Source organism: Macaca thibetana, chromosome 18, assembly GCF_024542745.1.
Source record: "Macaca thibetana thibetana isolate TM-01 chromosome 18, ASM2454274v1, whole genome shotgun sequence".
NCBI classification, from domain to species: Eukaryota; Metazoa; Chordata; class Mammalia; order Primates; family Cercopithecidae; genus Macaca; species Macaca thibetana.
Genome location: NC_065595.1, coordinates 54,314,242 through 54,328,507, shown reverse-complemented (window position 1 = coordinate 54,328,507; position 14,266 = coordinate 54,314,242). Strand labels below are relative to the sequence as shown.

At 36.4% G+C, this 14,266-nt stretch overlaps 1 protein-coding gene across 1 annotated transcript in view; it reads left to right on the top strand.

Annotated features, from left to right (window-relative positions):
- TAF4B (TATA-box binding protein associated factor 4b) overlaps positions 1–14,266 on the top strand; it is a 167,431-nt gene that overhangs the window by 79,706 nt on the left and 73,459 nt on the right. Inside the window, exons 10-12 of the mRNA XM_050767138.1 lie at positions 1,713–1,882; positions 7,572–7,702; positions 13,575–13,700. Coding sequence (XP_050623095.1) covers positions 1,713–1,882; positions 7,572–7,702; positions 13,575–13,700 — 427 coding nt within the window. The remainder of the gene's footprint in view (positions 1–1,712; positions 1,883–7,571; positions 7,703–13,574; positions 13,701–14,266) is intronic.

The following is a 14,266-nucleotide window of genomic DNA, read 5'->3' as shown; positions in this document are numbered from 1 at the left end:
CCATTTGTATCATGATCATCTAAGTGTGCCTGATAGAAAACTCCAAATCCCTGGTCTCCATCATAGGCCTACCAAATGAGAATCATGTGTACTGTTTGGATGTGTGTTTGACATTGAGACCTGCATCTTAAATATACTTTCTAGGTGTTTCCTAAAAACACTGTTGTTTGAGAAGTACCGCAGTATGCTACGCTACATTTGAGTTAATAAGAAGAGAGGGAAATTCCCATGAGAAAAACAACTTTAAAGCATAGAAGAAGGAATAAGCAGGATATTGTGTGAATTTACTGACTCACTGGTAGAGAGGCTGTGCTTGAGAGAGGTGAAAAAAGAATATCGAAGGCGAACTTATTTTATTACAGATTTAGTAATCTAAGGAAATAACTAGATCTTAAAATAAATTTTTTTGTGTGTGTGTGTGTGTATAAATATATATATATATATATATATATATTTTTTTTTTTTTTCTTCGAGACAGAGTCTTGCTCTGTCGCCCAGGCTGGAGTGCAGTGGCGTGATCTCAGCTCACTGCAAGCTCCGCCTCCCAAGTTCATGCCATTCTCCTGCCTCAGCCTCCCGAGTAGCTGGGACTACAGGCGCCTGCCACCATGCCCAACTAATTTTTTGTATTTTTAGTAGAGATGGGGTTTCACCACGTGATCCAGAATGGTCTCAATCTCCTGACCTTGTGATCCGCCCTCCTTGGCCTCCCAAAGTGGTGGGATTACAGACGTGAGCCACAACGCCCTGCCATTTTGTTTATATTTTAAAAACTCATTTATTTGACTAGGTAATGTGAACATTTTACACAAAATTCATAAGGTACAAAAAGGTATGCAATGGGAAAAGTGAGGGTTCCCCTCACTTCTTTATCCCCCTGTTACCCAGGTTCCCAGCCTAGAGCCAACCAGTTACCACTTTTTTTTAGTTTCTTATGTATTGTTCTAAGTATAGTATTTTTTTTTCTTGGGTCCAGTGTACTTTATTGGTGGTACAGGAGAAGATGGAGCCCCCCAGATATAGTATTCAACACAGATGGTAATATATAATACATACATAATGTTTTGCTTTTTTTTTTTTAAACCACTTAATAGTAATCTCGGAGACTGTCTCATCAGTACATATTCACTGTGATTTTGATATTTTTAACAAAGTTCCATAATGATGGACATTTAGGTTGTTTCCATCATTTCATAAGTGGAATGAATAGTAGAGTACTCTGGGGACAGCTGATGGACTTTTAACCATCTTGGATGAAAAGAAAGATGTCTGTTTTCATTTCTTTGTCTTTCATTGCAGAGGATTTATGGACGACTTGGTGTAACTCCAAATGCCTCTTGGTGTTTCTCATTTGCCAGAATGAGAGAGGGAAAGTTGGGACCTAGAAGACAAAGTTACTTCTGATTCATCCTTCTGTTATTAAATATACATTGGTGGTTAGAGACACTATAATTACTTTCAAAAGCTTACAGGGAAAGATAGCCATTCTTCACTTCTCTTGATTGGATGAATTAAGTAAAGTAATGCTGTTAGTTACAAGGAGAGACCTCTAATTCTTTTGCTCTCTGAAACCTCTCTTTTCCCCCTCCCCCGCCTCAAACACACACACACACACACACACACACACACACACACACACACACACACACACACACACACACACACACACACACACAAAACACCTAAAACCTCTAACTTCTTTTTTCTATTAGAGATGAAGATGACATCAATGATGTGACTTCTATGGCAGGGGTCAACCTTAATGAAGAAAATGCCTGCATCTTAGCAACAAACTCTGAATTGGTTGGCACACTCATTCAGTCATGTAAAGATGAACCATTTCTTTTTATTGGAGCTCTACAAAAGAGAATTTTAGACATCGGTAAGTGTAGAGTTATGATTATTGACCTGATAGACATGTCTGTTTGAGGGAAAATATTATCAAAAGAGACAATCTGGGTTGGTTTTCCTGGAACTCTGAGACTTAAATAAGATTCTAGAAATCAAGATTTCATGGGCTTTACAGAAAGAAGTAGTTTATTTTAAAAATTATTAATATAACATGGTTTTGGGTTTGGTTAATATTTTACTCATATTTCTTAATGGAGGAATAGTTGAATGTATTTTTGCATGAATGTGTAATATAGTATACTATTTTTTTCCATCCTATTCCTTCCATAGTTGGACTTTTGGCATATATGTGTACTAATGCACACTTACGTTACATGTTTGTGTTTATGAAATACAGGGACATCCAAAGAAAGTAACTCCCTTTCCCTTTTCTTAACCTTGAAATTTAAACCCATTCTTACTTTAAAAGAACTAGATTAGAGTCTTAGGGTCCTCTCTAGGTCCAGGACTAGTTGTTAGATGGCTGCAGTATGAAAGAAAATGTAAGAAAACACGGCCAGACACAGTGTCTCATGCCTGTAATCCTAGCACTTTCGGAGGCCAAGCTGGGCGGATCACCTGAGGTCAGGAGTTTGAGACTAGCCTGGCCAACATGGTGAAACCTTGTCTCTACTAAAAATACAGAAAATTAGCCCGGTGTGGTGGGGTGCCCCTGTAGTCTCAGCTACTCAGGAGGCTGAGGCACGAGAATCACTTGAACCCAGGAGGCGTCTTCATCTGTGTCAAATTTTGGGGGCCAGTACTAATGAACTTCAAATATACTTAAGTAAGACCTTTATATTTTATAATGAAGGCTTGATACAAAAATGTGAAGGTTTCTGATTTTTATAGACCTATGGTATAAGAACTACGAAGTTCGTTATTATTACAATTTTTAGGTCTACTTCACAGGTACTCAGTAAATAAATACTTTAGCTATTGTATGCTATATAAATGACCAGGGTTTTCTTTTTTTTTTTTTCCCTCAAGATGGAGTCTCATTCTTGTCACCCAGGCTGGAGTGCAGTGGTGCCATCTTGGCTTACTGCAACCTCTGCTTCCCAGGTTCAAGTGATTCTCCTGCCTCAGCCTCTTGAGTAGCTGGGATTACAGGTGCCCACCACCATGCCCAGCTAATTTTGGAATTTTTAGTAGAGACGGGGTTATGCCATGTTAGCCAGGCTGGTCTTGAGCTCCTCACTTCAGGTGATCCACCCATCTCCCAAAGTGCTGGGATTACAGGTGTGAGCCACCATGCCTGGCCTACATTTCTAATTTAAATCGCGAATACATTATTATGAAAAACTAGAGCTTTCAAGCCCAGAAGAGCTGATTGTAAAATGTGTTTGTTTTCTCTTTGCTCGTGTTTCCCTCCCTCCCTGTCTTCCTTCATTCCTTCACTTCTTCCATTTTCTTCTTTGCATATGTATTTTGTATTACATAGAAACCAGTTCCTTTATTTGGGAACAAGACTCATCTCTAAACCTTCCTGTGATGGCTTGGGAAATCTATTGGTAGCTTAACTCCTTATTGCCATATAATTATCTAGTGCTTTGGTGAAATATAAATAGATACTTAGTTTTATCAGTTACCCTCCCTTCCAACATTTTTTTTTTTTTTTTTTTTGGAGACTGAGTTTCATTCTTGTCGCCCAGGCTGCAGTGCAGTGGCGCAATCTTGGCTCACTGTAACCTCCGCCTCCTGGGTTCAAGCGATTCTCCTGCCTCAACCTCCCGAGTAGCTGGGATTACAGGCGCCCACTACCATGCCTGGCTAATTTTTTGTATTTTTAGTAGAGATGGGGTTTCACCATTTTGGCCAGGCTGGTCTCGAACTCCTGACATCAGGTCATCCAAAATGCTGGCCTCCCAAAATGCTGGAGTTACAGTCATGAGCCACTGTGCCCAGCCTCCTTCCAAATTTTATTTCCAGTTTGGTTTAAACCTTGATTATAAAATAGAAAATTTTTTGGCATTAAAAGCATTTTTGATCACTTAGGACAGGGATAAGCAACTTTTTCCTTCAAAGGGCAGATAATATTTGCCACTTTTGTAGGTTATATGGTTTCTGTCACAATTGCTCAATTAGGCTGTCATAGTACAAAAGCAGCCATAGACAATATGTAAACAAATGGACACAGTTATCGTCTTAGTCATGTTGGATTGCTGTAACAAAATACCATAAATTGGATGGCTTAAACAGCAAATGTTTATTTCTCAGTTCTGGAGGTTGGCCATTTGAGATCAGGGTGCTAGCACGGTTGGATTCTTGGTGAAGGCCTTCTTTCTGGTATTCAGACAGCCATCTTGCTTGTTTTCACATGGCAGAAGGAAAACTAGCTAGCTCTCTGGTCTCTTCTTAGGGTGAAGGCAGTACCTTTATGACCTAATTGTCTCCCAAAGGCGCCAATTCCAAATACCATCTCACTGGCATTAGAGCTTCAACATGAATGACTTTTGGGGAGATGCAAACATTTAGTCCATGCAACTGTATCCCCATAAAACTTCACTTACAAAGAGTGAACAGATTTGGCCTGTTAGTCATAGTTTGGTGACCTCTAATTTAACACAACAAGGGAATAACTATTTGCATTTTTACTTTTTTTTTTTTTTTTTTTAAATTATTTTTGGGATGTGGTCTTGCTCTGTTGCCCAGGCTGGAGTGCAGTGGTGCTATCACAACTCACTGCAGCCCCAACTTCCCAGGCTCAAATGATCCTCCTGCCTCAACCTTTTGAAGTAGCTGGGACTACAGGCGCGCACTACTAAATCTGGCTAATTTTTGTATTTTTCTGTAGAGACAGGGTCTCACTATGTTGCCCAGGTTGATCTTGAACTCCTGGGCTTAAATCATTTTCAGTTCTTAGTGATGAAGTACAAACTTGTCAAATAATATGGAAAACTTCAAGAATTCTTACTTCTGAATTATCTAAGCCTTTTTTTTTTTTTTTTTTTAAAGTAAGGTCATAGAGTGAATGCAGTTACATATTTTTAGGGATGTTTTCCATTTATAATAAAATTCCGTCCTTGTAGAATGGTTCAGAACCAAGGCTATTTCTTAAAAATAGAAATTACAAATTTACCCAAAGATTTTGTTTTTGGAAAAAGGATTTTTCTACTTGAATAGTGTTAACAGATAAAATGGCAGTGTTTTTTTTTTTTTTTTTTTTTCCTAATTACTTAAATTGCACAGACATTCAGTAAAATCACATAACCGGTGTGCAAGCACCAACTAGATCTTAATCAGTTTTGTTGATTTTGTTAAAAAGGGTGTTTTGTTTTAAAATGGGAATTTTTCTACAGTATTTTACTTTGTAATTTTTAAGTTGTATTTTATTACCAGTTTAATGAAGACATTACAACATTTGCTTGTTCCCTAAACCCTAGAATTGTTTAATCTCAGCACTTGTTTATTTCTAATATTTAAAAGATACGTATATTTTTATGTTGGATGAATTACCTCTGTTTTATGAGTACATATGAAATTATTTTCAGAGGTTCCTCTTCAAACACTAAGGTGCCTTGTACCTGTAATCCCAGCACTTTGGGAGGCTGAGGCAGGTGGATTGCTTGAGCCCAGAAGCTAGAGACCAGCCTGGGCAACATAGTGAGACCCAATCTCTTCAAAAACCTAAAGAAATTAGCTAGGCCTGTTGGCACATGCCTGTGCTTCTAGCTACTCAGCAGGCTGAGGTGGGAGGATTGCTTGAGCCTGGAAGGTCGAAGTTGCAGTGGGCTGTGATTGTTCCACTGCATTCCAGCCTGGTTGACAGAGTGAGACCCTGTCTCAAAAATAATAATAATAGGCTGGGTGTGGTGGCTTACACCTGTAATCCCAGCACTTTGGGAAGCTGAGGTGGGCAGATCACTTGAGATCAGGAGTTTGAGACTAGCCTGGCCAACATGGTGAAACCCCAACTCTACTAAAAATACAAAAAAAAAAAAAAAATCAGCCAGGTGTGATGGCGCACGCCTGTAAGTAATCCCAGCTACTTGGGAGGCTGAGGAAGGAGAGTTGCTTGAACCTGGGAGGCAGAGGTTGCAGTGAGCGGAGATTGCACCGCTGCACTCCAGCCTGGATGACAGAGCAAGACTCCATCTCAAAAAATAAAAAAAAAAAAAATAAAAATAATATAAAAAATAAGATTGTACTTTTTCTTTTATAGAAGACCCCACTATTTGTTTATGCTGAGGGTTTTATTTTAATTTTTATTTTTTTCGAGACGTAGTTTTGCTCATGTTGCCCAGGCTGGAGTGCAATGGTGTGATCTTGGCTCACTTCAACTTCTGCCTCCCAGGTACAAGCGATTCTCCTGTCTCAGCCTCCCATGTAGCTCGGATTTCAGGCATGCACCACCACGTCCAGCTATTTTTTTTGTATTTAGTAGAGACAGGGTTTCACCATGTTAGTCAGGCTGGTCTTGAACTCCTGACCTCAGGTGATCCACCTGCCTTGCCCTCCCAAAGTGCTGGGGTTATAGGCGTGTGCCACCATGCCTGGCCTATTGCTGAGGGTTTTATTAAAGTAGAGTTGACTTTGTAGAATTTTTTTCCCTGCCTGAATCTGAGATTAGAGAGGAATTCAGCTTTGTTACAAGTAATGACTTACATTTTGAAGGGCTGGTTTAGGAGAAGTTGATTAATTTTGTATCTTCCTATTTGCTTTCATTATATAATATCAAAGAATGTATTTGAGTTGTTGACTTTTAATTCAAGCATATTTTTTTCTGTAGTTCACCCTTTGATGAGAATATGAGTATATTTCAGATAAATTAAAATATAAAATCAAACTATAATATTTTAAAAATTCATGTGTATATGTTGAAAACAATCACAGCAGTGCTTTTTAAAAAGCCCATTTAAAATAGATTACCTAATTGCCTGTATCTTTATATTTAGGCCTTTGTTGATGTAAGTGGTTTCACTGGGCTGAGAAGTACTATTTAAATACTGATAAGGTTGATTTATAAATGAACTTCTGACTCTGAGTATGTGGTCCAAATTGTTTTCCTGAAACTTTCTTGCTAGTTAGCAGAAGGAAGAAGTTTGGTTTATTCATGGAAAGGAAATCTAGTGAGAGAGAAGTTATTCAGCTAGGTAGGTGAAACGATGAGGTTTTGAACCCATTTGAACTTGTAAATTGACTACTAAGTGGATATATCAGAACATCAGTTAGTGCAAAGTAAGCATGATTGGTAATAGACAAAAGGAATATAGGTATGTCTTGTAGACAAGGCATTAACAGAGACTCACAATCTGAATTCATTTAAATAAATGTCATAAATTGTTAACAGTGTCAAACAGGGCGAAATGTAATTTTCTATTTTTTTAATTACTAAAATTAACAGAATATGGTACTAATTTCTGCAGTTACCGTTTTCCTCCCTGAACAGTAGACTTGATTTGTGTTCTTATTAACTTTGTCCTATAAATGACCTTGCAAGGAGAATGATTCTAGAGGCTAAGTGAAACAATGTCTATATTTTCTAAGGCTTCAGGCTAGGTTTTATTAATGTAATGTCTAAGATCTTTGAAGTTGTGACTTTACTAGGAAAATCATAATCTCCAAACCTTTATTCATAATGGGTATGACTTCCAGGGGGAACAGAATACCTGCTGTGCTAATTATTTCAATTATCAGCCACTACTAAAACACGTAATGGATTTTCTCTGCTTCCGCAGGTAAAAAGCATGACATTACAGAACTTAACTCTGATGCTGTGAACTTGATCTCCCATGCAACACAGGAACGACTACGAGGCCTTCTAGAAAAACTGACTGCAATTGCTCAGCATCGAATGACTACTTACAAGGTAAAGGAAATCGTTAAAGAAGTATAAACTCTCGAGTGTTATAGGTAGTCTTTTGGGTGTGGATTGATATTCTAAACACATTTTTAAAGGAATGGTTGAGACTTGTATTTCGTATTAGTAGAAAAATCAAAGTCTCATTCTTGTCTTATTTAGATATGCTTACATGACAAATACAATCAAAATGGAATTCAGAATGATATTAAAAGCTTCTATGTCACTGTAGATTGAAATATGTATCTGTTCTGCCCAAGGCTTCTCTTTCTTAAGCGTTTGGTGGGGAAGGAAAGCTACGTTAGAATGGAATATCGGCTGCTGTGTCCTCTTCAGTGTTCCGCACTCTCCTAGCGTTCATGTTCCTTTTTTTTTTTTTTTTTTTGCCTTTCAGTTTTGCAGAGATTTATTTATTTTAAAATAAATCTTATTGTATATATTAATATTTAAGGTGTACAACGTGTTATAAGATACACATATATAGTAAAATTATTACTATTTAGTTGAACAAATTAACATTTTCATTATCTCAAATATACCCATTTTCTCCCCTGTGGCAAGAGCAGCTATAATCTACTCATTTAGCAGAAATCCTGAAAACAATATATTACTAACTATAGTCCTTATGTTCTACGTTAGATGTTTCCACTTGTTCATCCTCTGTTCCTTTTAATAAGTTAAATGATTGCATTGAGTGCTCATATTGATGCTACTTAGTGTTATTGGTTACTTTTATTAAAAAAACTAAATGCAGGAATAGCTTGTATCCCTAGTGGTAGGAACCAAATGACTTGCTGTTATCAAGGTAAAAGCACTTCATGTAGTGTTGGAGGAGAGCGAATATATTGGGTGATTAGGGATGAAAAGAGAAGGTAACGGGAGATGAAAATAAATAAATAAATAAATAAGATAACTGTTTCTCTTTTTTCAAGAAATGTTTATAGCTAGATTTTGAACAAGATGGTAACCTTAAGAGATTTTGAATCTGAAAGAATAGTCATTGCCATGATATCCTAGTCAAAGGTTAAGGGAAACTAGGAAATTGTCAGCTACTACACCACCAGTAATTTCCCTGGAGGAATCATATTATTTTTTTTTTCCTTTCTGCTTCATTTAGAATGTTGGAAAAACTACATATGATTGCTGAGGTCCTCACTTGCATAAATCTTTGTGAAAATTTGCTGGACTGACTTAGGAATATGTGATCAACAGGATAAAAAGCTATGACAAAAACAAAACATTAATATCAGTATTTTGTAATTCCTAGAAACACATAAAAATAAAGATATTAATTTTGTGTTTCTAGGAATTTTTTCATTTCGCCTAGGTTATCTAATTTGTTGGCATAGGACTGTTAATAATACTTTCTTGTAACCTTTTATTTCTGTAAGGTCAATAGTAATGATCTCCCTTACATTACTGATTTTTGTTATTTGCATCTTCTCTCTTTTTCTTCTTTGCTAGTAAAGTGAATGATGTGTTGATTTTGTTGAGCTTTTCAAAGAAGCAACTTTTGGTTTTATTAATTTTCTCTTTCGTTTATCTATTTTCAATTTCATTTAGCTCCACTCTAGTTTTTATATCATTTTGTTCTTTCTAAGCTTCAGGCTTAGTTTGCTCCTTTTTTTTTTAGTTTCATAAGATGTAAAGTTAGGTCTTTTATTTGAGATCTTTCTTTTATAATGTAGGCATTTACTGCTATACATTTCCCTCTGAGTACTGCTTTCACTGCATTCCATAAATTTTGGTATGTTGTGTTGTCGTTTTCATTTATCTTTAAATATTTTCTCATTTCTTTTGAGATTTATTGATGCTTTGTGACTGTTTAAGAGTATGTTGTTTAATGTCCAAATATTTGGGAATTTTCCAGTTTTCCTTTGTTGTTGGTTTCTAGCTGCATTCAGTTGTGGTCAGAGAAGATACTTGGTATGAATCATTCATTTAAAATTTATTAAGGCTTGTTTTATGACTTAACATACATTGTATCCTGGAGAATGTTTCATGTGCACTTGAGAAGAATGTGTATTCTGCTCTTGTTTCATAGATGTCTGATAGATATAGTTGGTTTATCCAACTGTTTCCTTAAGTCCTCTGTTTCCTTATTGACCATCCATCTGGATGTTCTATTCATTATTGAAAGTGCGGTATTAAAATCTTCAACTATTGTGGAACTCTTTTTTTCTTTTTGTTTTAGAGACAGGGTCTCACTCTGTCACCCAGGCTGGAGTGCAGTGGTGCAATCATAGGTCATTGCAACCTCGAACTCCTGGGCTCAAGCCACCCTCCCACCGCAGGCCACCCTCCCACCTCAGCTTCTCCAGTAGCTAAGACTAACAGGCATGTGCCACCTTCCCAACTGTTTTTTTTTTTTTGAAACTGGGACTCACTATGTTGCCCATGCTGTGGAACTGTTTTTAAAACAAAATTCTGTCAATGTTTGCTTCGTATATTTGAGAACTCTGGTTTGATGTGTGTATCTTCTTGATGAATTGACCTTTTTATCAGTATATAATAATTTCTTTGTCTCTTTTAACAGTTTTGTACTTAAAGTCTATACTGTCTGATATTACTTTCTTTTGTTACTTGCATGGAATATCTTTTTCCATCCTTTCACTTTCAACATACTGATATGGTTTCAACTAAACTGTAGACAGCATATAGTTTGATCATTTTTAAAAATTCATTCTGCTAGTCTCTTTGAAGAGCTTAATCTATTTACATTTAAAATGTAATTACTGATAAGAAGTAACTTCTATTTTGCTATTTGTTTTCTGTATGCCTTATAAGTTTTGTGTTCCTCACTTCCTCTGCTTCTTATGTTTAATTGACTGTTTTTGTTTTGTTCCATCTTGATCCCCTTCTCATTTCGTTTTGGATGTATTTAGATATCTTCTTAGCCATTACCATAGAGATTACAATTAACATCCTAAATCTACAATCTAGTTTGGATTGTTATCAGCTTAGCTTTAATTTTGTGCTGTGGGAAAATTATAGACATATTTTTGACTTATTACTTTAACTTTTTAAACTATCTTACAGTTTTTCAAACTTGTATTCTCCCTACTTCTGCCTTAATCACATTGCTGTTTCAGAGATACATGAATACCTTTTTCAGTAGGGATGGGGTTTCGCCATGTTGGCCAGGCTGGTCTCAAACTCCTGGCCTCAAGCAATCCACCCGCCTTGACCTCCCAAAGTGTTGGGATTACAAGTGTGAGTCACCGTGCCTGGCCACATGAGTACATCTTGATTTATAGTAGGCAGTTTCTATATAAAACATAATAAGTATAATTTACAATGGAATAGAATTTTTTAAAGTAATATTTATTGAATGGCATTCAAAGCTCTATTGTGTATAGCTTTCAGCTGGAATTCTTTTGTTGTGTATCAGTAGCATATTTCCAAACATTTAGTTGTAGGCAAAATGGATAGTATCTCCCCCACCTAGAAGACCTCACTAAGTTAGCTTAAAGCTAACACCTCCTTAACTTGCTGTCTTGTATACTACCTATTCTGACTGATTTTCCTGAGCTTTCCTTTTCCTACACTCATTCGTTAATACAGCTGATGCCACCGTCTACCTTTGCATATATAGAAAATAACAAAATATTATCAGCCCTTTTAAGTCAAAATAATTATCATTTGGTTATATTTGGATTCAGTTTGAAATAACTGTTATTTTTTAATCTTTGTTTGTAATAATCTTTATGTCCCAGCTTTATCCCTGTCCTTGTATTTCAGTTCATCCCTGATAGGATTTATTTTTATCTGTACAGTGTAGGAAATTCTACCCCATAGATTTTATAAAAGTGAGTTACTGTTATTAAAAAAGTGAAATCCCCCCATCTCTTTCCACTCTGGAACATCCATTTACTTTTGATAATCTTTCACCTGGTTTGATATAATTCTTTAATTAATCATTAGTCATAAACTGAGATCTAAGTAAATAAGTAGAAAGTGACTTGTAGTACAGAGCTTTTGATCTGGGTACCAGGTGTTTTCCCACTGAAGATATATTATAGTCGCCTGTATGCCTGTGGCCACTGGAGAAGCTTCATTCAGAGTTTTCCAGTTGAAAGGTATATACTGGTTGCTTTAGATGGGATTCATTTGATGGTGCTGATATCATTTGGTCTGGGTCATTACATTTTCATGGCTAAACCATTTAATAGGCAGTGACCTTAACATTGTAAAGCCCTACTCTGTTGGTGTGTGAAGTCTTCAGGTAGGCCAGCTAGGTATACAGGAAGCAACATAAGATTGGGGTTACTGTTGTTTAAATAAGGTTATAGACTTAATATGAATAGGGAAGGCACTCATTTGTTTATAGACTTAATGTGAATAGGGAAGGCACTTAATATGAATAGGGAAGGCACTCATTTTGATATGGAAGAGAAAAGGATGCGAACGTCAGAGGTCGTTGTATATGAGTTGGGGGAGAGAGAGGAAGGAATCTTAGCATGGGAATATGATTGGGCTAAAATTTAAAAAGTCTGTGCCCCTTTTTAATTTAGTATTTGCTGTCCCTTTTAAATTAAATCCCATCATTAAACTATTTCCAGAGTGTCTAAACACAAAAATGGTAAAGATTAAGTATTTAAGAAACCACTGGTTATTATATTTAACCTCTATGGTTAGCTTATAATGTATTCCATATTCTATCTTGTGTTATTTAACTTAAAAAACAGTTGAGAATGCTTTTTGTATTAAACATGAAGTAAAATAAGTAGCACTAATATATCCTTGTTCCTTAAACTATGTAATACTCTTTTGATCTAGTTAAATACTAACAATAAAAATTTAATTTAAAAAGAATCTTGGGCATATGAAATCCCTCAGTCCCAGTTAATTGAATCAGCCATAAGCAGGGGGATAAAACAAAGATAGGAATGGTGTGGTACTCATGATTTTCAGGCCAGGCACTGACTGTTGTTTAAAGACCTTCAATTTTTCTACTATACAGTTTCTCTTGAATATCTGAATTATTGAGATGAGTAGATGGCAAGATGTCTTAAACATTGATTAGAAAGTTCTCCCTGTCCCATCACCTCCCCTAACCCCATCCCCCACTCCTGCCTATACACACTCATAGAGGAGAAAGAGGCAGCTATATAGGTGAAGAAAATTAGAAAATATTTAGGTGGGAAAGCACTGTTTTACACACACAGAATAAATTGAGCAATTTGCATTTTATCATTTTGTGGAATAATTAAGACAATTTACATGTCTGTTATGGCTCTCATTTATAAATTGTATACTAAATTTCTTTGACCACAGCTTCTGTCCAAATTCACACCTCTGAGTAATCCTCAAAATAGCATTTCAAGATTTTAATGTTTGCCATCTTCACTTGGGTTGTATTTTGATAGAAGTTATATTCGGTTGTCAAGGTTAAACCAATCTAACCATGGTAACCAAGGTGATAACTTTCATCTTTGGTGTATTTTTCAGTGAGGTGATTGTTTCTTGCTTTTTGTCTTTCACAAAACTAAGATTTAATTACTTATATTAATTTCTGCTGAGGTAGATAATAATCTTAAAGATTTAGGTTACTGGTGAATAGAACACTCTTTAGTTTCTACTTCCTATTGTTGGAAGGATCTGCTTGGCTTAATTCCTCCCCCTGCACCCTGCAATGATGTTTACTAGCAAAGTTCTTTGAAACATAACTGGTTAATCATCTCTCAAATTTTAAGGATGATTAAAGTTTCTTTTCTGGTGGAGTGGGTATGGGGGGATGTTTGCTTAATAGAAACAAAATCATTACCTTCTGTAGCTTCCTATTTATGTTGGTATTCCTGTCTTTAGCAGGTTTATGCAGTACCTAATGTAGAATGTGCGGCCCACGATCAAGACTTTCTGTTTTCTTTTTTTTTCCCAGGCAAGTGAAAATTACATCCTGTGTAGTGATACCAGGTCACAGCTCAAATTTCTTGAAAAGCTGGATCAATTGGAGAAGCAGAGAAAGGATTTAGAAGAAAGAGAAATGTTACTTAAGGCAGCCAAGGTAAGGGCCAGTGTGATTTATGAGTGAACGTGGCCTGGCAATGTGGTCAGAGGTGGCTTTATCATTGGTTGACTGTCTTGGTTTTATTAGGCCTTTAGATTTCTCTAGAGGATTTCCTAAAATGAAATTACTAATAGGATGTCTCACAGCCAGGATGGTGTGGTGGCTTTCAGTTCATTTAGTTTAATGAATCATAATCTTTTGTCTTCTCACATTTCCTATGTGCTCTCCCTATCCTCAACCCCAGGTGAAATGTTTTGTAAAATTTCAGGGTCTTTTTAGGAATCCAACTGAATACATGCCAAGTTGAAGTTAAGAGAGGAAAATTTGGAAAGTAGACAGGAAGGTGATGGGTAAAATTAGTAATTTGGAACAAAATACAGGCTGGGTGGAAATAGAGTAAAAGAGTGGTGAGGCTTATTTACTTTATTTTATTTTTGGAGACAGAGTCTTGCGCTGTTACCCAGGCTGAAATGCAGTGGCATGATCTCGGCTTACTGCAACCTCTGCCTCCTGGGTTTAAGCAGTTCTCTGCCTCAACCTCCTGAGTAGCTGGGACTACAGGT